Source organism: Schistocerca piceifrons, chromosome 5 (assembly GCF_021461385.2).
Source record: "Schistocerca piceifrons isolate TAMUIC-IGC-003096 chromosome 5, iqSchPice1.1, whole genome shotgun sequence".
NCBI lineage: Eukaryota > Metazoa > Arthropoda > Insecta > Orthoptera > Acrididae > Schistocerca > Schistocerca piceifrons.
The window spans coordinates 640,958,715-640,985,738 of NC_060142.1; the positions used below are offsets into that span (position 1 = coordinate 640,958,715).

The 27,024-nt window shown below is 41.3% G+C and overlaps 1 protein-coding gene across 1 annotated transcript in view; it reads left to right on the forward strand.

Annotated features, from left to right (window-relative positions):
- The window catches only part of LOC124799174 (pikachurin-like), a 944,586-nt gene that overhangs the window by 713,990 nt on the left and 203,572 nt on the right, over nucleotides 1-27,024 (forward strand). The window contains exon 6 of the mRNA XM_047262711.1: nucleotides 25,898-26,042. Within this exon, the coding sequence (XP_047118667.1) occupies nucleotides 25,898-26,042 (145 nt within the window). The remainder of the gene's footprint in view (nucleotides 1-25,897; nucleotides 26,043-27,024) is intronic.

Consider the following 27,024-nt stretch of genomic DNA (forward strand, 5'->3'; position numbering starts at 1 on the left):
GACGTCGAAGGTTTTGCCGTCTTATGTAAATTTCAATTATCTGTTGCTGACTTTGACAAGCATATGGGTTCCAGCTATACGCATCCACCTTGCTCCTGCGTATTTTCGAAGGTTATCTCCCAGCACCCCCTTCCCCTTCCTTCTCACTCCCCACCACACCTATACATTAGGTTGTTCCTATCTATTAGAATCAAGTGCAGAATTCTCCCTTTCCCCTCCGACCTCACCCGTTTCCCGAACCACATGACGCAATAGAAATATACTGGAATACTATATCGCAGAAGGGCGGTTCCAGCCCTCATCCGGCCGTAAAACGTTCCAGGGAAAATTATCTGGATGGTACCTTTCAAACGGATACGGTTCCATTTCCGTTCCTATCTTCAGTCGCCTCGTCGTCCTCGGGACGTTGAACTGTAATACTCATTTTTAAAGAAATTTCTGCGGCCCGTGTGCCATAAATTCCTCTGGCCACATATCCCGTTCACCTCATTTCATTTCCATAATAATCCCACATGTTCTAGATTTCCTAGATCAGAATAACTTTTCATGTTCGATGTTCAGAGACATGTATAATTTTTAGAGCATATCATATTCGCCACTGATTGTGGAAATTACCGAGTTCACAATTTCAATTTCGGCCTTCTATGTACAGAGATCCAAACTCTGCTAACGCCACTGTACTTCTACATTGGAAAGGCTTATTTTTGACGATTACAGGCATAAATGTCGAATGATTTTAAATTCGACATGTGCTGAAGCAAAGTCTTTTGCAGTAGCACTTGCAAACGGCCGAAGCTGAAATTGTGGATTTCTGCAGTGAACAGCGAATGTGATGTCCTTTAAAAACGTTCCTAGATCTGTTACTTTGTTTTCCTATTCCTCATATTAACTCCCAACATGTCCCCATAAACTATTCGCTGGCCTGGCCTTAGTTTCCACGTAGTTCCCACATTAAAAGTTCATGTCTCACTATCATAATATAAAATGGTAATATACATTGATTGTAAGCTTTCCGTTTCAGACACACGTGAAGCTTTTGTTTTCAAAACACATTTTTTCTGTGTTTCTTTCTTTTTTTTTTGTTCGTCCAACCATTGTCTTCACCTGCTCCATGGCCCATCAGAAGGTTCTCTAACTTTTTTGTTAATTTATTTTGTTTTCGGTTTATTAGCTGCACGATGTTTTGCCAAATAGTTACTGATTTTCAAGCCTAGTTTCAAACTTGTGCTGTTGATGTCTTCTGTTCGGTGTTCAAGCAAATATACGAGGAATATCATTAAATAGTGTTTACTGACTCTGGTGAAAGCGATAAAGGCACAGTAAACATATATCCACATACTAGCCGTCTGTGACATCGTTATGAATATGTTGCTCTGACTTCTGTATGTAATATTTTTCTAATCAATATACAAGTATTTGAAATGTAGACTTTTAGATTAAGTTCACATCCCATTGGACTCAAATTTCGTCCATGGGTTATCTTTACAGTATATTTCAGAACGCTGCATTTTTCAGTTTATTGCATAGTCATACCTGTTTGAGGAGGTGTCCTATATGTGGTACGTTGTAAAGTAACCGTATTTACCTGGTCTAATCTGCCGCCGTGAAATGTGGCTTTTAAGTGATTGTCTAGAACTGGCTATTTTAAAAAGTAAGGTTCCCACCAGGTTTACAGTCCAAACTCTTTAATTGCTCTCTGATATTGAATAATCTACTGTTTGTGGCCAGATCCAGTATCATTTACTATAATTTATGCAGAGGTAAGCGGTTAACTACATAGTACACTCTGTTGATTTCCTGTAATACGATTTTTCGAGTGCATTAACCTAACATAAGCGTAATGATTCACAATAATCTATTTGTGGCGAATAAATCATTAACACATACAATAACTACACCGTCTCTCCAAGTGGATAATCATATCTAAATGAGCACGCTGAGCACAGTAAGTACAACGTGCAAATAACACAGTTTACAGTCCAATAATGTAGTCAGCTTTGCGGGATACATTATTAAGGATTAACACAGTTACTGAGTTTAACTGCGAATTCAATCAGTAATTAAGAACAGTGACTGACTTACAGAACTATGTATCTCGCTGACTGGAAATTTAGATGAAGTCGTGCACATTGTGATAACTCGTCTGTTGTACATCTTTCCTTGTCTGTGGACATAGATCTTGCACATTTCATAATATCTTGCGGACTGACAAACGCGGCTACCAACAGCCTCTCATTTGTACGATTACCATAATTAGAACTACATCTGCTCATTATTGTCTGCTGTACTTTCAAGTTGCAATTAGAAATTTCCATTTCTGAATACTAGAATAAGACTTTCTTTGACTGAGGATGTTTGGATGAAAACAATAATTTCTGTTAAGGTGCGCCAGCTTGTTGGCCAGGATATGGGATTCTATTTCAGTCAAAATGTTTTAACTAAAAATGCTAATTACTCTAGAATTAGTTGAGTGCTTATGTTGCTAACATGTTCCATCTTTGATTTACTTTATCAAGATATTAGTTATTGGGTGCAAGTTTGTATATGAATTATGATAACCAAGTTTTATATTATTGATATTCTGTAATTAGCACAATTTGTAGGCAAACTAATCACGCCAACAGATTCTAACTAACCAAACAAATGTAACAGATGATAAAGCTAAGTTGGCTAAACCCTGCGCTAATAATCAAGATTTTGGGCTCTCTGCACATGACACATAAATAATACTATTGAAAATCTTTGCAAAAAAAAAAAAAATTGACGAAAGAAAAAACATAAAAAGGAAAAAGAGTCCACCTGCTTTGTTGTAAACATCTCACAAGCCTTGAGAAGCCTATACAGTTCCATGTTCCAGTAGTTCGATCATATCAGTGTCAGTTCTGTGTGCTTCCCTTTTGTGATGATGCAAGACAGAAAAATGAATGAGTCGAGGACAGGTGATCTTGAAGGTCAATGTGTATACTCTGCTCAACATATCCATCTAAGACCATACTGGCATACTAAATTTCGTCTTTCATCAACAGCAAAATGTGCCTGTATCCCATCATACAAGTAGGTTGCAAACGACAGTATAGGCCTACCTTGACCCCGAGTAGCAGGTTTTATCTAAAATAACACCTTTACCCTTAACGTTGATAAAAGGTACATCATTGTGTAATTGGGCTCTTATCTAATTTTGCCCCTTCTCTGTCTCGTCCCCACCCTCAACCCCAATCTCTCTCTCTCTTTCTCTCTCTCTCCATCTTCCCCATCCCTCTCAAGTGCCTGTTCACGAATGGCGCTTAAGTATTGTGTAAACGGCCAGTGGCGTGGAGCTTTCACTTGGTGTGGCTGCTCATATTATCAGCTGTGAGAGCAGTGCCAGCGGCACTTGCTTCCAGCATTTCCAGCAGTAAGGTTCACCATCATGATGAAATGTGTCCAGCAGCAGAGAACAGTCAGGAAGAATAGCAAGAATAACAAGATTACATTTGAACGCAATTACTTGTACATCATTACTTTTGTTGTTATTATGTAGACACATATATCTGCATACATATCCATTATTGCATTATTATTATTGCACACCTCCATGACTCCACCAGCACCATTAGCAAAATCAAATGGCTCTGAGCACTATGCGACTTAACTTATGAAGTCATCAGTCATCTAGAACTTAGAATTAATGAAACCTAACTAATCTAAGGACATTACACACATCCATGCCCAAGGCCGGATTCGAACCTGCGTCCGTAGCGATGCAGCAATAGCAGACATATGTGGAGAGGCAAAGCTCCAGTTCAGAACTGATGGTATAGCCAGTACATAAAACATTCATGTACACTGAATTCACGAGAACTATTGTTCATTAACGATCACATCAGACAGACTGTGTTGCTGGTGGCAATATATTGAAGTGTCATTTAATGACTTATCTACTTGCGTACCAAGAAAGTGAAGTTAGACAAGGTACAGCAATGTACAAGTATAAATAAGTGTATTACATGTGTATCACAGTCTACAAACGTTGAACCTGTGAGTGAGAGATGTATCGATGCTGAATATACCAGTGCTGCTGAGATACCAATGTATTTAATTTCCTGAATAGTATTAAATAAACTATGTACAAGATGGATTCAGAACATACAAACATGAACTGTTGGGCAATACTGTACATTATATGTGATATGTCAGCTCATAAAGGGAAACCTCTCACCCTCCCACCGGCCCACCCACCCACCCACCCACACAAACACACCCACCCACCCACACACACACACACATGTATACAATAGTTATGCAGGCACACACAGTGTACATGGTAAACACAACATTTATACACACATAGTGTGCAATGCTGCATTCATTGTCACGCTCTCGATAACACATAATATCTCTCTCTCTCTCTCTCTCTCTCTCTCTCTGTCTCTCTCTCCCTCTCTCTCTGCCACCGTCTATCTCTCACACACCCACACCCATACATAGAATTGTGAGAAGCAATTCATCAAACTATTCCACACACACACACACACACAGTCACTCCAGTGAATAGTGTGAGTGTAGAAGGGTTCCAGTCCCGTCCTCATACGTGGAATAGCCCTGCTTTCAGTTGCAGTGCAGTATGTACCTCATGTCCTCTCGATACAGAGATTATATAGCGCGCCATATCTGAAGCTGTGCCAACGTCCTCGAGAAGACACTTCTTGTAACTGTCGATCATGAGAGCCTTTGATCCCACACGATGCACACACTTAGCACATGGGGTGAGGAGACGTGATCAGTAAAAATATGCATTGGCGACATGTCATCAGCGAATCCATAGTTTTCCGGGTCTCTACACTTACTATTGACATTTACAGTAACGTTTCACCCCTAGAGTTACTGTAAGTAGGAGAAGAGGGGTTTACGAAGACAGTGATTTATGAAGACAGTGACCTATCAGTGTAACTCTGTGACGCCTAAAGAAATTTCTACGAAAACTGATACCGCATAACTTACTATGTGGAAAAAAATTAACTGCGATAGTAAGTTTCCCTTAGCCATCCTATGGTTGAGGATGTGGGGTGAAAGGCAAGACATAAAAGCACATTTTAGTAGCGCCTAGAGCAGTTTCAACCGGATCTGTTGTGTATTGTTCGTAGGTCACTATTTGTATAAAAATTCTGTTGGAGTAAAGTACCCCTACTACCGCTGGGAGTGGTTGGGATGTGGGGGGACGATGAGAAAGAGTGACTTGTACAGACGTGTGAAAATGACCTGTGGGTATTTCTCTCCTGCACTTACTTGACTCGGAATACTTCGAAAGTATGAAACGGGAGCTGCCCCTTATTTGTGTTGTCCGTACATCAACGAGAAAAAGCACTACAGGAAGCCAGTAATTTTGCGTGGCTCGAGGCTAAGAACCACGCCACACGTCTCAATAAACAGACACGTTTAAAGCCCTATCCAGAATCGCATTGTATGAAGCAGCTTAGTATGAGACTCATGCCAGCAGCAGTTCTTTACCTAGTGACGGCGGTTATCCATGAAACAACCACTTTTCGGTATAATTAATCTGAGTGTTAAAACCACTCATAAATGTTTTTTCAAATAACCTATTTTCGATTTTTATTGTTATTATTTCCAGTAATACTTGCAGAAATCGATAAAAGATTGAAAATCCTAAAATTCCCTCAGACTATTGCATTATACCTATACGTTTCGGGATCCTCACAATCAAACGTAAAATAAAATAGGCACATAAAAGCAAACTGAGTCCGTCCACAGTTTGCCGTTTCTCTCGAAAATTAATGAATGGCTGAATACTACAAAATATCATCAATGTTCTCCTGTTGATTCAAATTTTTTTGAAACTCTGCTGAAAAATAAAGTTGTAATCCAAGATCATACCACTAGTTTGGCATTACTATAAATCAGCACTAAAGAGCGATAGCTGGGGTTTGAGAGCTCGATTTTTCGTGTTAAATTGTCCGTTTCCAAGAGCTACAAGCAGATAAAGCCCTATTAAGTGGACGCTGCACTTCTATTTTTATTATACAATATGAGTTGTTAGTTAAGTTTTTAATTGTTTACTGTTGGTTAATTTCCTTTTTCTTTTAATATTTCAGTGAAATGGCAGAAAAACAATAAACTTTTGTCTAAGATTTATAGCGTCATTTTTCTTTAATTATTTCGTAAGAGGAGCGTCATTTTCCTTTAATTATTTCGTAAGAGGAACCAGTTTTGTAGTCAACATAATTACTTACTTTTTGACAATAATTTAAATACAGTATTTTTCGGACAAAACTGAAAAAATCCTCCAACAATTGAGATTAAGAATCCAGGTGGTAAGCAAAATATAATATTTACCCGGAACAATTACATGGCAACAGAATTAATTCATTGGCCAATAATTGTTGTCCAATCCATTCATAAATACTCGTACTGTAATGTGTTGATCTTTAACTCGAATCCTTTAATAAGAAACGATAACATTCCAAGACGGTAGCAGACTTTCAGAAGCCTCAGAGCTTCCTACCAAATGTAAATCTACAAATGACAAGACATGGCAGACACCTGTTACTCTGCTCCCAAAATAAAAAGGAGATCTGCTTCTGGGCAGTAAAAGACATGTAAACAAACTTTCAGGCTACTAGTCCACTCTTTGCTACTTCTTTATCGTTCGATGACCAAAGAGGGGTCGGCCAGAGTGGCCGCGCGGTTCTAGGCGCTACAGTCTGGATCTGAGCGACCGCTACGGTCGCAGGTTCGAATCCTGCCTCGGGCATGGATGTGTGTGATGTCCTTAGGTTAGTTAGGTTTAATTAGTTCTAAGGTCTAGGTGACTGATGACCGCAGAAGTTAAGTCGCATAGTGCTCAGAGCCATAGCCAAAGAGGGTTTGGGCTGTTTTAAACTCCTCCCTTTGAAGTGACAGTGAACTGGTTTCTTCCATGTGTCTATTTATTTCTTGGGTCAATTTGTAACAGCTTTGCTGTCAGTAAAGTGGTTCATGTATTTTTTTAAATCTTTTATCTGATAGTGTGGAACAGTACAGTGGAGAGTTCTAGAGTACTTTTGCACTTCTGTCTTTAACATGTTCACGCTGACACTGGAAAATGATTTTATCACCAACGGGCAACCGTCCAAGGCTACTATTTTAATATATTGACCTTTTATTTGGAATTGGTGTAAAGTAATTTAAAAAATGAGGTATCACTTCAGTAAGGTCTCTCATTGACTGATAACACAACATTGCAGTCACGCCTGTTCTTTGTGCCTGGCTGAGAGGTAATACATTATACAGTAGTGTACTGCTGGTAGCATATTTGGCAGACGGTTAAAGCTGAACGGCATTCCACTCAACCTCGTTCGCCGTCCGCAGACAATCATGTTACGGGCGGCACAGCGATAGGCCGAAAATGGACTTACATCGTTTTCAAAATAAAAATACACTTAGCGTCATTTACCGTTCGCGGAGAATCATATTAGGGGCGTCACAGTCATCGACAAAAGATGGACTTCCATTACTTTCGATACTAACAGACCAATATAAGGTCCGTATTTGATTGCGTGAGTATATTGGAGAATAAAAACATCAGAATGTACGGTTTAAAGAAATATAGTTAGTGAATAAACAGTCTAACAGTACGTCAAAACCAAGTGTATTTAGTGTGTTTGCAGTGTCTTCTTTGATTACATTCACGCTGGCTCATACTGAGCGATTTAGTCTCCTATACAATAATCTTTTCGCTGTTACAAGTTATTGTTGGAGAGTATACAAAACTCTTGCAGTTTCTTCATCCTGGCCATACATTTATACAACAAGAGTAACTAGAAATGTGGTAAGCATTTGTCCTTTTCTGCCCATATAAATAATATCCAAAACGGATACTGAAACAATTGATTCGTCTGACGATCTGTAAATAGAAAGACATAAAATAAAAGACCAAGAATACTGTCAGCCTCTTCAGATGCGGAATTTGTTTATGCGCAGAGTGAAGGCGAATCATTAATCAATGAATAAATGAGTCTACCACAGACGTAGAAGATTTTGAGAATGATTCTTTGGTAGGGCAAAATGATGAAGATAATGAATGGCATCAAATAACAAAATTAAGTTCTATAGTGAATGAGTAGTCGGAAGGAGAAGAATTTTTAAATGATAACGTTGATTGCCATGACAGTGATGGTTAGTACAAATTGTTATTCTATGATTGTATATTACTAATGTCAGCCGAAGAAACAAATAAGTATGCTTTACAATACATGCATTCTTTACTCAGAAAGAGACATTGCAACCTGTTAGGAGAGGCAGAATGAATACATTTATTGCCATACTACTTACCATGAATGTAATGCAACTACCGGAAATAAAGCGATATTGGCTTGAAAAGAACACGTATACGAACACAAACATAACAAAATGCCATAAAAGTCCAGAATTTTTTCCACTTTTCGCAATACCACAGCTAAAAATTAAGATCGACTGAACAACGTTTGAAATATTATAGACGCAATTTTTCATTTGTTTTTTCCAAAGTTCTTTGAAACGTGGCAAAACCATTGTTGAAGGCGAAAGTATAGTTTATTGCGGGGGCGTCTCGGTTGTCGCCAATATATTGCAGGCAAGCGCCAAAGGATGTTACAAGGTATATAAAGTGTGTCTTCCTGAAAGTTAAACTTATAATATTGAAATTAATTGGCCGAAGATCTTTTGGAGAAAGGAAGCTCATTTGGGGTAATATCAAAATGATCAAAATCTCCACAGACAAAACAAAAGCAAAAACGGGACGCATTATGATTTTTGAAAAACGTAGTGGCATTAAAGTTTTCAAATGTAGATTAAAAAGATCGGTTTTTATGCCTGTCGGCATGCGAGAATCACACGTGTAAAATTATTGTTCGGGGCAAAAGAGGTAAACTGAATCCCTATGCTGGTGTTTTTCAATAATAACGGCAAAAAGACAGTTCATTTATCCAATCAACTGACAGTTTGGTGTAGTTGTTTACGGAAAATTGTTAAATGGTACAGTAAAATTATAATACAATTAACATGCGGGACTTTCCTAATACCTACCAATGCGTGGTATATAAATTGCAGGTGGGGTAATAAACACATCAATATTTTACGATTCAGAGAACGAGCAATGTTCAGCACATTGAACAAATGGATACTGAAAAATAAGTACCCTCAAAACAAGTTTCACGTTTTAAAAATCGTATAAAAGGCTTACCAGAAAGTCAAGAGAAAGTTGTAAGGAGTGCTACAAACGGCTATATCAGAAGGAGGTTAACATTGTATCACGAGGGAAGCTAAAAGGGCAACAACATACCGAAGTCGTTGTCAGGGCCATGTAGTACTGCTTGAAGTGCTTTCAAAAACTGCATAGACTACATAAAAATGTGTTAAATTAATAACTTTTAAATTATTATGTTTTTAAAATCGATTTTTTGGTTATGTATGTACTACTATGTTCAGCTGTGTTTATAACATAATCCCTACTTTATAACATAATTCCTACTTTTGACCATCGATACACGTTACATTTCCATTACTTACATTACCAACTTTATGGTAATTGTTTCCTGTCGAATTTTTTTCACCATCCAAGGGAACATTCTAGGATATGCCACCGGTGGTACACGCCGGCATGAATAGGTAAGAATGCTCAGAAGTTTTCAGATAGGACTTTGGCTGCACTATGTTTAGGACTGAGGTTCCTTAATGCATTTTAGAAAACGGTCACTAGAGAAATAATAAGTATCGTGCGACTGGTCAACCGTCGACTCTTGCAAAAATACGTAAGCAGGTCGAAAGGCGTGGAATTACGTATCCCAGGACAGTTTTCGCCATCTGTACTATAATCTAAGATGCCAGAGTCCACGGCTTCATTATGGCGATGGAGACTACGTCACGTACTAACATTGGTGATTCACCATGAGTCGATATCTGGTACCTCAGAACCGCTTGTGCTATTTATCTGTAACTATAATCATATCGTTATGCACTGTTGCACCAATAAATCTTGAGCGAATTGGAAACCTTTAAATGGGGTGCTAATTGTTTTTATGACAATGTACATTACCATGCCTTGCAGATGTGAAGACTGATTTATCTCCCTTTTTAGGGTTTTTTTGAAATTTCATTGTTAACGTCCTCTAGGCCATCTGTTACTCCAGTGGTGTGGCGAACTTAAGCACGAAAGTAAGTTCCGCATCCTATGCCACTGCCAAGAAACATATCTGTCTGAAATGTGGACCACATAGAGAAGGAACTGGTACAGTGTAATACAGGAGGTAACTGAAGGAAATTCACAATAGATGAACAGAAGAGACACTTTCATTCGAAGATAATAGTTACAATGAAGTCACCGCGATTTGTGATGGTTCTCTGGATATTAGCAATGCCGCGACATGGTTCTTAGTAGAGTGTGCGATCTCCATGTACGGCAGTGCACGCTCTTCAACGTGGCCTGGTGCCGGCCTCAAGGCTGGTAACGAGTTATTGCGGTGCGGCCTTCGTACGGAAGGTGTTCGATTGCTCTAAGAGCGCGGTTGGCAAGTGGTGGCTATGTGCTGGTGCATGTAGACGTGCGTTAGTACTTCAAAAAATGGTGCAAATGGCTCTGAGCACTATGGGACTTAACATCTGAGGTCATCAGTCCCCTAGAACTTAGAACTACTTAAACGTGACTAACCTGAAGACATCACACACATCCATGCCCGAGGCAGGATTCGAAACTGCTACCGTAGCGGTCGCGTAGTTCCAGACTGAAGCCCCTAGAATCGCTCGGCCACATCGGCCGGCTAGTGTGAGAAAACGGAAAGATAATATCACTCTACAGCGATAATGTGTTGTTGATCGGCGTGACTTCGCTGCAAGTTCTTTCGGAAGGAAACTACAATTATGTGTGCTCAATTTTAAGAACCGAATTAAGTGAACTGACAAACGTACTTTGCTCAGAATCAAAAGATCGAAATAACAAAAAAATTTCCTGAATACGAAACTGCGTAAATTAAGTCGTAAGTGTTTAAAGCTTTTTTTTCTGCGTAGCTTATAACATGGCGCCGAAAATTTGATCAAATTAGTTAACCCGTCTTTCTGTACAAGTGAATGAGATAAGTTGTCCTTGGAGACCATAAAAAGCAATGCACTGATAAGGTCAGTGTCACGTTTTGTGTCCCTTATAAGTAAATTATGAATATATTACACATTTCATACTGTTACTCTAGGGGAAATATGTGTTAGAAAATTTAATGAAGATCTGCTTTTAATTTCAGTTCTTATGTCGGATTGAGTAAATTATGTAACATACTCTGATAGCCAGAAGTTCTCTCCTAGTTTTTGAAGATCATGATCTCCCCCAAATGAAGGGGGAAGAGTAGGAGATCTCGGCCGATACGGGGTTGAGGCTGTGACAGAGTTCGTTCCCGATGTCTCCAGCAAAGATGGCGTTAGTGAAGGAGACGGGCATGGCGTCGGCGAGAATGAAAGCTCACTAGTTGATGACTTCCCTACATCGTTACCTTCGATTGGCATAAATTTTTCACTCAGAAGCATTCACAAAATTGAGGGTTCTGTCATTACCCCAATTCTACAGCATGTAAAAATTATAAAGATCACAGTCAAATTTAACTTCTCTTACAAGGAAAGTTGTGTGTGTTTTCTTCGTATGTAACATCGCCAAGTCCGTTGTCGCTCTGTCGGTTTTAATATTTTAAGGCAAAATTAGCATTTTCCTTCAATGCTGCCGCAGTTCTTCAAATACTTTCAGACCACGGATGGTACTGATACCCGATGGGAAACTGCCGCACAGAGGAGGTGCGAGCAAATCTTGGACACTGCACGTAGAAGCGTACCGCCTAATAGGACACGGCAACAGGCCACACCAACATTATTATCACATAATCGCTGTATCGATTCTTATGCCATGTGTTTGTAGCTTTTTTTAACTGCAGTCGTTGCTATTACAAAAGCACTGATCACTTTTCCGATTTTCCATAATAATAACCCAATATTTTTGAAAGGAGTGGAAATTTTACGAAAAGATAACACCCGTCTTTTTAAAAAATGTTTTGTTTAAAAACCAAAAAATTAAGCACCGCTGCTGTGGAAAATTGATATTCCGGGTTTTACCTGGTCATTAGAAAAAAAAAACTAAAAAAGGAAAGCGCCTTGCAACACAGACCAAACAAATACTGGTTATTCGGAACTACAATACGGGATCAGTTTTGGCTGGTCGGTGTGGCCGAGCCGTTCTAGGCGCTACAGTCTGGAACCGCGCGACCACTACGGAAGCAGGTTCGAATCCTGCCTCGGGCATGGATGTGTGTGATGTCCTTAGGTTAGTTAGGTTTAAGTAGTTCTAAGTTCTAGGGGACTGATGACCTCAGAAGTTATGTCCCATAGTGCTCAAAGCCATTTCAACCATTTTCGGGATCGGTTTTAATCGCTAGATTGTTTCCCCATGCCTACCTTTTCCCCAAACAACGATCAGTTACTAGCAGAATTACAAGTTACTTCACAATCCAGCTGAAGAAACTGAAGGACGAAATTCGTTAGACACACAGACGGAAGGTTTATAGAAATAGGTGTGTAACGTGAAAATATGTACGTGAAATCTAAGTGAAATATATGTATGTGTATGTTTCGTATGTGGCATGTGCGGTGTTTATTACCTGTGCAAGTGGCGAATTTCAACCGTCAATCTTTTCAAGCAGGTATTTTGAGCTTCACGCTTCATCAAGCTTCAAAAAGTGCAAAGCATGCGCTTGAAAATGACCCACCGCTGAAATTGGCCAATTGCACGGATGATAAACACATTACAGCCTACTTGGACCATGTTTTCATTCTCGGAATAGGATAAGGCTATGGATGCCCACAAAAACTAAGATTTTAAATAGTATGATAATTTATACTAAATTCAAATAAAAGTTTGTAAATACGTACCTCTGTCAAGAATCGAATCATGGATTTCTTGATTGTGGGATTAGAACGCTACCCGTGTAGGGGCAATTGAAATGACTGGGGTGAAATGTTTTGTACTTAAAAGGGCGCGAACTTTAAAGTCGATTGGTTTTCGAGTGGTTTTGAGAACTGTGCTGCAGGAAACTAATGTTCGCGCACCGATCTTCGAGTCCTGTAATAGATGTGAAGAACGTAGAAGACGGACGAGTACTTTAGGTCCTTGCGAAACACTGTTCAGAAACTACTGATTAGGGAGAAACACGTCGCTATAATACGAATAACATTACTGTATCTCCCAGTCCAGTCACGTCATGAAGGACGCCACAGAGGCGTTTCCCCGCGGCGCTGTTCCCACGGACAGGTGCTGAATGGCCCCTGGAGTCCGGCGTGCGCAGCGAGCGGCAGCCAGAGGCGTACGCGCGGCAGCCAGAAATAGCCCGCTCTCAACAGCCGCCCCCTCCGGGCCCACACTCAACCCCCACCCCTTCCCCAAACCTTCCACAACTCTCCACCCTCTCTCTTTCAGCTCGCTCGCGCCGCCGAGTATTTCACTTGTGCGAAATGCGGCCGCTGTTGTTGGAGATCCCGACGTACACAATTCAGCCGCTGCTCGCAGCATTTACTGTTGACAGAGGCATTCGCTTCCGCGCTGTGTTTTCCTTTCCCGTTGCTTTATTTTTGTGTTTTTCCGTGCCGTTGCCCGCTGCACTGTATTTAGCAGTACTCTGTAACGCACAATGAGCCTCAAATGAGCGAGAGGCTAGGGGAAATGGAGGCGGAAGGAGGGGAGACGGGGGAGGGAAGGGTGCACGATTCTGTAAGGAGGAGGCTCGCAGACACAACTCTGTGCGGACAGCTGTAAGTTGGTACTGGCCAATAAGAGACTGGAAGTCCACGTCAAACTAACGAACTACTAAACCCTGTCCAGCCCGCTTCTCATTCGGAACAATCCTTAATTATCCCCATTTAACCGTGTTACATAAAAAGCGCGTTCTGTGAATCTTCAGCTCTTCCAGGGGTGTCGAATTCAGCTGGGCAACGTCCTCGACAATCACTGATATTTAGACAGGTTTATATTCTTTCTAGGTCGTATTATGAGAAAACGCGGTGTGAAGGGTCTCTTTCGAACAGAATGTAAGATTAAGGTCCTTCTACATTATTTAAAGGATTATTTTGTTTCCTTAAGGCGAGTGCTTCCACCTACCAAGTCGGACCATCAATACAGTGGACTATCTGATTATAGAGCGTAAGTTTCATCCAACGTTTACAAGTCGAGCAAATTTGCGATTGCAGAGCATTGGCTTCGTATCGGTTATCCAATGGACCGTAATAGCATAAAGATCGTAGCGTAATTATCCAATTAATGCAATGGTTTTATTAAGGGATGTTTTAGCATTAAACTAGCTCGTGACATAATTAGACCGGTGTTTTTACGTAAACTCTACCTTGAATCCCACTGGTCAAACAACAGGTGAGCAGAGTTAGTGTGACTGCCTGGTCCATTGTTAGTTGATATTGCACTATCGATATTGTCTGACGTTGCTTGCCTCTGGTTGTTTGGTGACACTAGTTTTTTACGGTGTTTGTTGTCTTTCTACATACGCCGTCATCTGCTTCCTGCTTGCCGTAGCCCCGTCAAACAACGGTTTACGTTGCAATGCACAGCGTCCTCTCCTTCCATTCGTATGGGATAGTGACGTCGAAATAATACCCAACTGAATTAATCTAATTGTCTGAACAGCACGCATACTGTCCGCTGCTGGGAAGAATGAGCATTACAGGAATGTGGCGACAAGGAAAAAGTGGAATGCGATGCACGCTAAAGCAGAACAGTTTGCACCGCTCTAAAACCATCCTTATCAACGCAGTCATGCCTACATTGTACCTGTCACTAGATAAAGTTCGATAGATATAAATACAGGTTGTTGGGAAATTTCTTTTACAATCGTACCGTTTCCGGGCTATAACCATTTGAAAACATATTGGTAATGTGGCCACCTTTATAAGTAATTGATAAAGCGTGAACCAGTACGTTACTTGTTTTACATTTACATTCATTAATAGCCAAAGAAATTGCTCGTGTTCTCGTTGACGGGTTCTCTTCAACGTATGCAGTACGGCCTCTTCCAATTCGAGTGTGTGGCTTCTATTTGGAACATCACAGTCACGCCTGATAACGATGAAGGTACCCTTCGTCGAAGTCGTTGCGTAACTCTGACGAAAAGGGTATGCGAAGCCGTCGGATGTTGTGGAGAACGATCTTGATAAACACGACGATCAGCTTCTCCACCAGCGTGAGCTTCGCCATTCAGGAGGATCATGTCGGCGTATTCCGCAAACGAGTACTCAGCCATGTTGCTCTAACAATCACAGACACTTGAATGAGACTCAACCAGATTAAAGATAGACGTAGCCGTTCCGACATAAACAGCCACCCCTACCCCCACCATGACTACCCTGTTGCATACCTACCTACCAACATCTTTTCAAACGGCTGTACGCTTCCGGACATCGGTTCCTATTCAAAATATTGTGTACTCACTCTCCTCTATAAATCCTACAAGTCTCTAACCCAAATTTCCGAACGTCATGTACATTAAATCTCCACATCTCTTCTACCTATTGGTGCTTACAAGACAACACGAGTGGATTGTTTTTGTTGGCATGATATCAGCAGCTGTTGTACAAACAGGCATTTGTACAGCACATACATTAAATTAACTGTAATTTTTCGTCACAATATACTTTACGTTTCTCTCCGGTTAAAACATTATCAGTTGTAGGCCTTTTTCGTCTGTCCCTTGCATACAGTGCTGATAATGATGTATGCGTGCAGCTTTCACAACAATTTCACCCTCTGGCAATAGTGCTGTAAATAAAAGCTAAACAAAATTGCAGACATTGTAAATAAATGAAGTATAGTGCAAAGGAGATGTTTTTCGGACGGCAAGCGTCACAGACGATTGCAACCTGTAGGGCCGAATGTAGCGAGAGGAAGGACGGTTCGCTCACTCTCCGCCTCGGGTCGCACGTCCATTCTTCTTAGACTGTCTCATTCACTGATGCGGCACGCCACGAATTACTATCCTGTGCTTACCTCTTCATCTCAGAGTGGCACTCGAAACCTACGACCTCAGTTATTTGCTGGACGTTTTCCGATATCTGTCTTCCTCTCCAGTTTTTACTCTCTATATCTTCGTCTAGTACCGTGGAAGTTATTCCCTGATGTCTTAAGAGATATCTTGCCACTGTCTACCTTTTTTTGTCAGTGTTTTTCGTATATTCCTGTACTCTCCGATTCTCCGCAGAACCTCCTCATCCCTTACCTTACCAGTTCACCTAATATTCAGCTTACTTCTGTGGCACCACATCTCAAATTGTTCTATTCTCTTCTTTTCTGCTTTTCCCACAGTCCATGTTTCACTAACATACAATGCTGAGCTCCAAACGTACATTCTCAGAAATTTCATCCTCAAATTAAGATCTAGGTTTAATACTTGTAGGCCTCTCTTGGCTAGGGATGCCTTTTTGCCAGTGCTAGTCTGTTTTTAATGTCCTCCTTGCTCCGTCCATCATGGGTTATTTTGCTGCTCAGGTAGCACGATACCTTAACTTCAACTACTTAATCACGAATCCTAATTTTAAATTTTTCGCTGTTCTCCTTTCTGCTACCTGTCGTTAATTTCGTCTCTCTTCGATCTACTCCTAACCCATATTCTATACTCATAAGACAGTTCATTCAATTCAGGAGATCTTTTAATTCTTCTTCAGTTTCGATGAGAATAGCAATGTCATCAGCGAATTTATCATTCATATCCTTTCACCATCAATTTTAATTCCACCCTTGAATCTTTCTTTCATTTCTGCCATAGCTTCTTCGATGCATAGACTGAACAGTAGGGGCGAGAGACTACATCCCTGTCTTACGCCATTTTCAAACCGAGCATTTCGTCCTTGGTCTTGCACTCTTATTGTACCCTCTTGGTTCTTGTACATATTGTGTATTACCCGGATTTCCCTATAGCTCACCGCTATTTCTCTCACGAGGGAACCTCCCCATCGCACCCCCCTCAGATTTTGTTATAAGCTGGCATAGTGGATAAGCCTTGAAAAACCGAACGCAGATCAATCGAGAAAACAGGAAGAAATTGTGTGGAACTGTGAAAAAAATAAGCAAAATATAGAAACTGAGTAGTCCATGTGCAAGATAGGCAACATCAAGGATAGTCTGAGCTCAGGAGCGCCGAGGTCCCGTGGTTAGCGTGAGCAGCTGAGGAACGAGAGGTCCTTGGTTCAAGTCTTCCCTCGTGTGAAAAGTTTACTTTTTTTATTTTCCCAAAGTTATGATCTGTCCGTTCGTTCATTGACGTCTCTCTTCATTGTAATAAGTTTAGTGTCTGTGTTTTGCGACCGCACGGCAAAACCGTGCGATTAGTAAACAAAAGGACATGCCTCTCCAATGGGAACCGAAAACATTTCATCGCAAGGTCATAGGTCAACCGATTCCTCCACAGGAAAACACGTCTGATATATATTGTATACGACACTGGTGACGGCATGTGCGTCACATGACAGGAATATGTTGTCGACCCACCTAACTTGTACACTTGGTGAATGGATAAAAAGACTCTTCTCCCTTGCCCGATTTAGGTTTTCTTGTGGATGTGATAATTACTCCCAAAAAAGTGACGAAAACATAAGAGTTTGTCACATAAACTGAAGCAAATGAATGCAACAGTTTCACAGTCACACAGTTTTCTCGGTGCTCTGTCAAAACATGTTTTTAAGGTTTTCAAATTTTTCCTTTTGTAGACCGTCAAATCCTGCATATGTCCAAGCAAATCTGAACATGTCCTGGAATTTTGGAGAGCGAAGTTCATTATGTGTGAGTGCCTGAACTTTGATAATTGTCTGAAAATAAAAAATTGAAATTTTCACTCGAGGGAAGACTTGAAGCAAGGACCTCTCGTTCCGCAGCTGCTCACGCTAACCACGGGACCACAGCGCTCATGAATTGTGTTCTCCTTGATGTTGCCTATGTAGCACATGGACTACTCAGTTTGTATATTTTGCTTATTTTTTTCATAGTTCCCCACAACTTCTTCCCGTTTTCTCGATCGATCTGTGTTCAGTTTTTCAAGGCCTATCCACTGTGCCAACTTATAACTAAATCTCAGGGGGGTGCGATGGGGTGGTTCCCTTGTCAGTATTAAAAAATTTTGCATCATTTGACACTGTCGAACGCATTTTTCAGGTCGACAAATCTTGTGAATGTGTCTCGTTTTTACTTTAGCCTTACTTCCATTATCAACCTCAACGTCATAATTGCCTCTCTCATGCCCTTGCCTTTCCTAAGGCCAAACTGATCGTTATCTAACACATGCTCAATTTTCTTTTCCGCTCTTTTGTACATTAGTCTTCTCAGCAACTTGGATGTATGAGCTGTTAAGCTGATTGTGTGATAATTCTCGCTCTTGTCGGCTCTTGCAATTTTGGCAATTGTGCGGAGGATGTTTCTCCGAAATTCTGATGGTATATCGCCAGACTCATGCATTCTACACACCAACACAAATAATCGTTTTGTTGCCACTTCCCCGAATGATCTTAGAAATTCTGATGGGATGTTACTTATCCTTACTGCCGTATTCAGTTTTAAGTGTTTCAGAGCTCTTTTAAATTCTGATTCTAATTCTATGTCCGCTGTCTTTTCTATATCGACTCCTGTTTTCTTCTTCCGTCACATCATCAAACAAGTCTTCCACTCCGTACAGGCATTCAATGTGTTCGTTCCACCTATCCACTCTCTCTTCTGCATTTAACAATGGAATGTCCATTGCACTCTTAATGTTACCATCATTGCTTTTAATTTCTCTGAAGATTGTTTTGCCTTTTCAGTCATTCCTTTGGACCATCATATCTTTCACGATTTCCTCATAATTTTCCTTCTTCCTTCGATCAATTGAAGTATTTCTTCTGTGACCCATGGTTTCTTCGTAGTTACCTTCTTTGTACCTATGTCTTTCACCCCAACTTCTGTGATTGCTATTTTTAGAGATGTCCATTACTCTTCAACTGCCGGCCGGGGTGGCCGTGCGGTTCTAGGCGCTACAGTCTGGAACCGCGCGACCGCTACGGTCGCAGGTTCGAATCCTGCCTCGGGCTTGGATGTGCGTGATGTCCTTAGGTTAGTTAGTAAGTTCTAGGGGACTGATGACCTTAGAATTTAAGTCCTCTAGTGCTCAGAGCCATTTAAACCTCTTCAACTGAACTGCTTACTGAGCTATTCTTTATCGCAGTATCTATAGCGTTAGAGACCTTTAAGCTCACCTCTGCATTCTTTAGTGTTTCCCTACCCAACTTCTTTGCGAATTGATTCTTCCTCACTTGTCTTTTAAACATTAGCCTACTCTACATCACTACCAAACTGCGACCAGAAGCTGTATCTACTCTCGGGTACGCCTTACAATTCAGTATCTGGTTTCGGAATCTCTGCCAGCCCATGATGTAATCTAACTGAAATCTTCCCCTGTCGCATGGCCTTTACCAAGTATACCTTCTCCTTTCATGATTCTTGAACAGTGTGTTCGCTGTTCCTGGCTGATGTTTATTGCAGAGCTCAATAAGTCTTTCTCCTCCCTCATTCCTAATACCAAGTCCTACTCTCCGGTACTTCTTTCTTCTAATCGGTTTCCAGTCCCACATGACTGTTACATTTTCATCCCCCTCTACGTCTGTGCTTCCCGTTCTCTATCTCTTCATCCTCTGCTTGAGACGTTGGTGTGAACACCTGAACTATTTTTGTCGGTATTGGTTTGCTTTCTGTTCTCATGACAACAACTCTACCACTGAATTATTCACATGACTCACTCTCTGCCCTGTCTTCCTATTCATAACGAATCCTACTCCTGTTACACCATTTTCTGAAACGGTTGATATTACCCTATACTCATCTGGCCAAAAAATTCGTGTCTTCTTTCCGTTTCACTTCAGTGACCCTCACTATTACCTGTTTGTATCTCAGGATTTCCTTTTCCAGATATTTTTAGCTTCCCTAACACGTTCGACCTTCCGGCATTCCACGCCGCGACTCGTAAAATGTTGTCCTTTCGTTGGTTATTCCATCTTTTTCTCATTCTTTTTCTCATGGCCACCTCCCCCTTGGCAGTCCCTTCCCGGAGATCCGAATTTGGGAGGGGGGGATGTAGTCTGTCATATTTTGCCAATGGAGAGATCACGCTTTTTCGATTACAGGCCACATGTCCTGTGGATACACATTATGTGTCTTAATACAGTGCTCTCCATTGCCTTCTGCATTCTCATTCCGTTCGTCGTTGCTGATTCTTCCGCCTTTAGGGTCAGTTTCCCACTCCAATGGCAAAAGAGTGCCATGAACCTTTGTCCGCTCGTCCATCTTTAACATGGGCGTTGGCTGAATAAGGGTGACATTTTACACCGGAAGTCTTCGGCCGCTTTGCTGATGATTTGTATTCGAAATGTAAGCGATGGCGGAGTTCTAACGCGAGACTGAGGACGCTTTGATTACTAATCACAGTCGCCACTGTATAACAGGGGTGCAGTGGACCACTTTGTAGAATCGCATTATCATCGTTGAAACAGTGTATAGGGCATGACTTCGTCGTCTGAATAACATTAATTTCGCTTCGTTTTGCAGGATCGGTTTTCTACAGCGCGAGAAGGAAAAGATAATAGAATACGTAGAGCAGAGATGATGAATGTTTGTCGTCAATAACTTTAATTAAATCGCCGCTGAGTTTCTACTGTATAAAACATATAAAAGTAATTTTTCGCCACTTAAGTTGTCTTGGAATTGATAAATAATCCATCAACATTTCGCGATACGTGGCAAAACACCGATCCAGGCTCTTGCGTATGATAAAAGTCATAAATTGTTCTTCTGATAAAACAGATTTCTCTCTCTTCCATAAAATTCCATATGTGAAAATCCAGAGCAACTACATCATTAGCTTTCCAACTTTAACAGTAGTTTGTTAGTGTTACCAGCTTTGTACATTTGAATGAAGAAACCTGTCTGGTAAAGTGAGCCCTACTCACTCCGATTCGGTTAACATAAAGTAACAAAACACTTAACGAGTCTCACGGAAAATACATGGACAAAAGTGACTCTTGCTCTGAGGGACGATGGCCTTCGGTGCATTACGGTCTGTGATCAGATGTTCGGTCCGTTTTAGAAGACATCACACATTCTCCCCGTGCTCAGTCGTTAAATGTAAAGGAACAAATGCAATTTCTGTAGTCGCATCAGATACGTACACTTAATTCAAAACATAAGAAATAAAATATGATGAACATAGATTAGGTCTATATATTCAACTTATATGTCCACGTAACATCAGACATTACCGCCTTTTATTGTTGATACCGAGAATAGTGGAAATTAATGGGTTGGATAACCGTTGTATTTCTCGACAAACTGCTGATGTACTGTGTAAGGAGGAGCGCTGCATCATATCAGTCTTCGGACTAAATATAAAAAAAACACAAACAAAATTCTTAGAATGCATTTGCTAGACAGTGAATATTCAAGGAGTAGTGATGATTTAATCTAATGTAATTTCAAGTATTTATTACATTGCTATACTCGTACCTGGAACATTAAACTGGCATCAAAGAACAACCTGAATTCGATTCACTTAAACCTACATAACTATCAGTAGATAATTAAATAGCGTCTCTTCTACTTCACGAGGTAAATACCCGCTAGCTATTCAACCTATTCGGTTTTCGACTACACGAAGATGAGCAGTGCGCCGAGAGCACAGTTTGTAGGGCTAAGTGGAAATTAACGTCAGATTGCAAGAGATAAATATCCACCTAGCAATCCTGTCGAATCGGTTTTCGACTGCATGGAGATGAACAATGCGCCGAGAGCACAGTTTGTAGGGTAGAGCGGAAACTAATGTTAGATTGCAGTACGCGAGTATAGGTGAAACCGTAACATTGTGCAGTAACGTCAAAGTTGAAGTAAAACACGATAACAGTTTACCGATAGAGCGCATCGACCCAACCGACGTCAATTTTGGGTCTGCGCAGATACGGATCGTACGTGTCGAGCACAGTGTGTGGCGTGACGAAATAATGCAATTTTCGCGTAGATTCCACGGCTGTGAACTATCACCAGCCATTTTCGCATGTTCTTGTAATCCTTTACAGGCTAGTCTCTGACACAAGGATAAGCTGATTTTATTCGTTTTTTTAATTTTATTTTAGTTAGTTATTTGCTGCCCTTTACGTGTACTATGTTATTTAGCATGTATCATAGATCCAATTTAGCACCATTTACGTTTTTATCTTCACACTTCTCTGTTGCAAATGAAATAAGAAAATAAATTAAGAAGTAATATTGATAAAAATAGGAGCTGCTTTCAATAAGTAATCCCAATTCTGTTGAAAAAATGCAGAATTTGTTTTGGGGCATCATGAAAGATTCCCGGTTCTGCCTCTGTAGTTCCATGAAGTTCCAATCTGTGGCAGTGCTATACACTATGAGATCAAAAGTATCCGGACAGCTGGCTGAAAATGACTTACAAGTTCGTGGCGCCCTCCATCTGTAATGCTGGAATTCAGTATGGTGTTGGCCAGCTCTTAGCCTTTATGACAGCTTCCACTCTCGCGGGCCTACGTTCAATCAGGTGCTGGAAGGTTTCTTGATGAATGGCAGTCCATTCTTCACGGAGTGCTGCACTGAGGAGATGTATCGATGTCGGTCGGTGAGGCCTTCCAAAATATCTGAAAGCTGTTGTATAGGATTCCGGTCGGGACTCTGTGCAAGCCAGTGTATTACAGGGATGTTATTGTCATGGAACCACTCCGCTATAGGCCGTGCATTATGAACAGACGCTCGATCGTGTTGACAGATGCAGTTGTCATCCCCGAATTGCTCTTCAACAGTGGGAAGCAAAAAGGTGCTTAAAACATCAATGTAGGCTTGTCTGTGATAGTGCCACGCAAAACAACAAGGGGTGCAAGCCACCTCCATGAAAACACGACGACGCCGACGCCATAACGCCACCGCCTCCGAATTTTACTGTTGGCACTACACACGCTGGCAGATGACGTTCACCGGGCATTCGTCATACCCACAGCCCGCCATCGGATCGCCACATTGTATACCTTGATTCGTCACTCCGTACAATGTTTTCCCACTGCTCTCGTTTGGCATTTACCGGCTTGATATGTGGCTTATGAGCAGCCGCTCGACCATGAAATCCACGTTTTCTCACCTCGTATCTAACTGTCATCGTGCTTGCAGTGTTTCCTGATGCAGTGTGGAATTCCTGTGTAATGGTCTAGATAGATGTCTGCTTATTACACATTACGACTCTCTTCAACTGAGTGGCGGTCTGTCAGTCAAGAGACGAGGACGGCCTGTACGCTTTTGTGCTGTACGCGTCCCTTCACGTTTCCTCTTCACTATCGCATCGGAAACAATAGACCTAGGGATGTTTGGGATTGTGGAAATCTCGCGTACAGACGTATGACACAAGTGACACCCAATCACCTAAGCACCTTCGAAGTCCGAGAGTTCGGCGGAGAGCCCCATTCTGCTCTCTGAGGTCGCTGATATGGACTACCTGGCAGAAGGTTCAGCACAATGCACCTAATATGTAAGACGTATGTATTTGGAGGTGTCCGGATACTTTTGACACACAGTGTACTTCACCTTCAAAATGGCGTGTGTAACAGATGTGCGTTCCACGCAGAGAAGTCATTGAGTTTGTTTTGGCGGAAAACCAGAGCGTCGCAATTATTCGTGGGCACTGGCAGAATGTATGTAGACCCGACAGTGAACAAAAGCACGGTGAGTTATTGTACGAGGCGTCTGCCATCACCGCAACAAGGTCGTTCAAACCTTCCGATCTCTCATGGAGTGGCACCACACCACCTCCCTTCCGAAGAAATAGTTCAAGGACGCACCGTCAGCCGGTAAGGTCATGGCGATGCTTCATGGACTCTGAAAGCGTTATTCTGTTTTTTGTCGCCCTCATGGTGCAACGATCAACTCGGAAGTGTATTGTACTACCATCAGCAAACTGAAGAAACTCCGTCAGAGGGTTCGTCACCACAAAAATTGAAACGAACTACAGCTTCATGACAACACAAGGCCTCAAAGAACCCTGAGTATCCGAGAGGAGCTCAGAAAACTCCATTGGACTGATTTTCCTCATTCCTCAACGGCCCGGATCTCGCACCGCAAACTCCCAGTCGTGTGGCAAGCAAGACGTTGGCCTCGACGTCGACCAGTACAGTGGTACCATGCGGGCATACAGGCCATCCCAGTAAGGCGTTGTAAGGCCGCTGCAACCAGCAGAGATTACGTTGAAGAATAGGGTTTTGTAGCCAAAGGATTAGTGAATAAGAGTCCTTATTAAGACCAACCTGCTTTCAGAATAATGTGTTGCATTATTTATTGAACAACTCTCGTATAAGCTGGGAGAAGAATTTGAATGCATGCTAAGAATCCGTACATATGTATTACTTGGCAATAAACCTTTAAAATTAATAAGATCATAAAAATAAACTGTGTTTCTGCTCATAAAATTACACATTTACGGTACGGTCAAATTAAAAATAATGAAATTTTGGGTTAATAGCATTAAATCAAAGAATTAATTTATTTAATTTGTGCGGAAAGTGAAACAATGAAAATGGAAATCGAATGAAAATACCAAATTCCTACCAATTATAATGTGTTAATCACGAAAATCACAAGGACAATTCAAAGTTAACTATAGCTTTCATTTCACAGTGTTTTATTACGGTGATATAATTACACACGGATTTTTATGTTAAATTTAAAATCAAATAATATAATGGTTTGTCAAAGTCATAATAACTAGTAACAATGGATTATATTATTGTCCCTGGTCTTACTAGTATGCAATATTTTGGTTATAAACATTTTGATACCAATTTTAGTGATTTTTTTGTCTCCCTCCTCTTCAACTTCAGTGACTTTATTAATTCACGCAATAATTTCTGCACATTCAGAATGAGATTTTCACTCTGCAGTGGAGTGTGCGCTGATATGAAGGTTCCTGGCACATTAAAACTGTGTGCCGGACCGAGACTCGAATTCGGGACCTCAGCCTTTCGCGAGCAAGTGCTCTACCATCTGATCTACCCAAGCACGACTCACGCCCCGTCCTCACAGCTTCACTTCTGCCAGTACCTACTCTCCTACCTTCCAGACTTTACAGAAGCTCTTCTGGTTCGCAGAAGAGCTTCTGTAAAGTTTGGAAGGTAGGAGACGAGGTACTGGCAGAAGTGAACCGGTGTAACCACTGCGGCAAGGCCGTTGCCTCGTTCTGCTACAGACACCTTTAAAAATTGTAGTTTCCGGATTTATTCAATCGAAAATACATTTCTTTAAAACGACGTACTTACTAGCAATCTCATGAAGAACTGCTTCTAACCTAAGCGTAGTGGTAGTAGCCCTCACACCGAACAGCTGTGTGTCACTTCTCCCCATCTGCTTGAAATGTAAGGTTACAGTATGACACCCAGTCTGATTCAGCATGAATGTAAGTAGCGACGGCGACTGTTTGTTTTTAAAATATAGACGTAATACCGTACCTTCGTTACTTTGAATTATAGGGTTGCCACTATCAAATCAAACCAGTTACTTTCAGTTAATGAACATATGGGCCTACAACCTTCGACTACACTCCTAAGTTTTTAGAGCTGTGATTTAAATCAGTATTCGTGCACTTGGGCCATTTAAAAAAATTTATCTCAAGTCCTGCTTAAAAACGTGTCTAGAACTCGTCACGGATGTCTAGCCTCTTTGATCAATTTCTCTTTTCTTTCTCATTGTTTTAAAGCCCGCGTATGGTGAGTAGACAGGGGAAACCACATCCAGGTTAGTGCTGTTAGTGTATTGATGTTTGCATCAGATTTGGGAGTGACTCTGGCCTCACGGTTTCAGGTTCGACTGCGGCTCCGGCCTGGGTGTGGTGCGGTCTGAGGAGACGGTGCAGCTGAACCAGTGGAACCGCGTGACGCTGTACAGGCACCGCTGGGACGCCTGGCTGCAGCTCAACAAGGGCCGCAGGGTCGAGGGCCGCTCCAAGGTGAGAGGCCGCGCGAGTCGCACGTGGCGCTCACATGTAGTGCTTGTGACAGTAGCGGCACATCAGTGATGACGGTTGTGGCAGCTGGATAGCACACCGAGCCCGTGACCTGGGTTTTATGATACTGCCAATTTACCACTATCCTTCTTGCTATGCTATGTTGGAAGTTCCCTCCAAGGAAATGATTATTTTAACAATGACCGCGCTACATTCGTGGAGCATATTAAGTGACTGCATGTCATGGTATTAAATACTCTAGAAGAGGGGTGTCCAACCTGTGGCCCGCATACAGCCAAAAGCAAGTATCGTGCGGCACAAGAAGTGAGCCTCTGTCATACGACCGGTAAGAAATAAATAAATAAATAAAAAACATAAAATACCGTTTAATAAATTTATGATAAACTGAATATTTTCAGTAGAACGAAAAACCGGCCCAAGTTGCAAATTTTTACTTTTTATTCATTCGATGACTATTTTCGGGCATAGACCCATTTTGAAACCATCATAACAAAGTGGAAAATGGCGTTTCCGAAGAGGTCAAAAATATGTTCAAATGTGTGTGAAATCTTATGGGACTTAACTGCTAAGGCCATCAGTCCCTAAGCTTACACACTACTTAACCTAAACTATCCTAAGGACAAACACACACACCCATTCCTGAGGGAGGACTCGAACCTCCGCCGGGATCAGAAGCACAGTCCACGACTGCAGCGCCTCAGACCGCTCGGCTAATAGAGGTCAAAAACGTTCAATGAACATTTGTAGTTATCTGTATGAAAAATGGTTCAAATGGCTCTGAGCACTATGGGACTTAACATCTGTGGTCATCAGTCCCCTAGAACTTAGAACTACTTAAACCTAACTAACCTAAGGACATCACACACATCCATGCCCGAGGCAGGATTCGAACCTATCTGTATGAACTGTAAATGTTCATTGCATATTTTTTACATATTTGAAAATGGCATTTTCGACTTTGTTA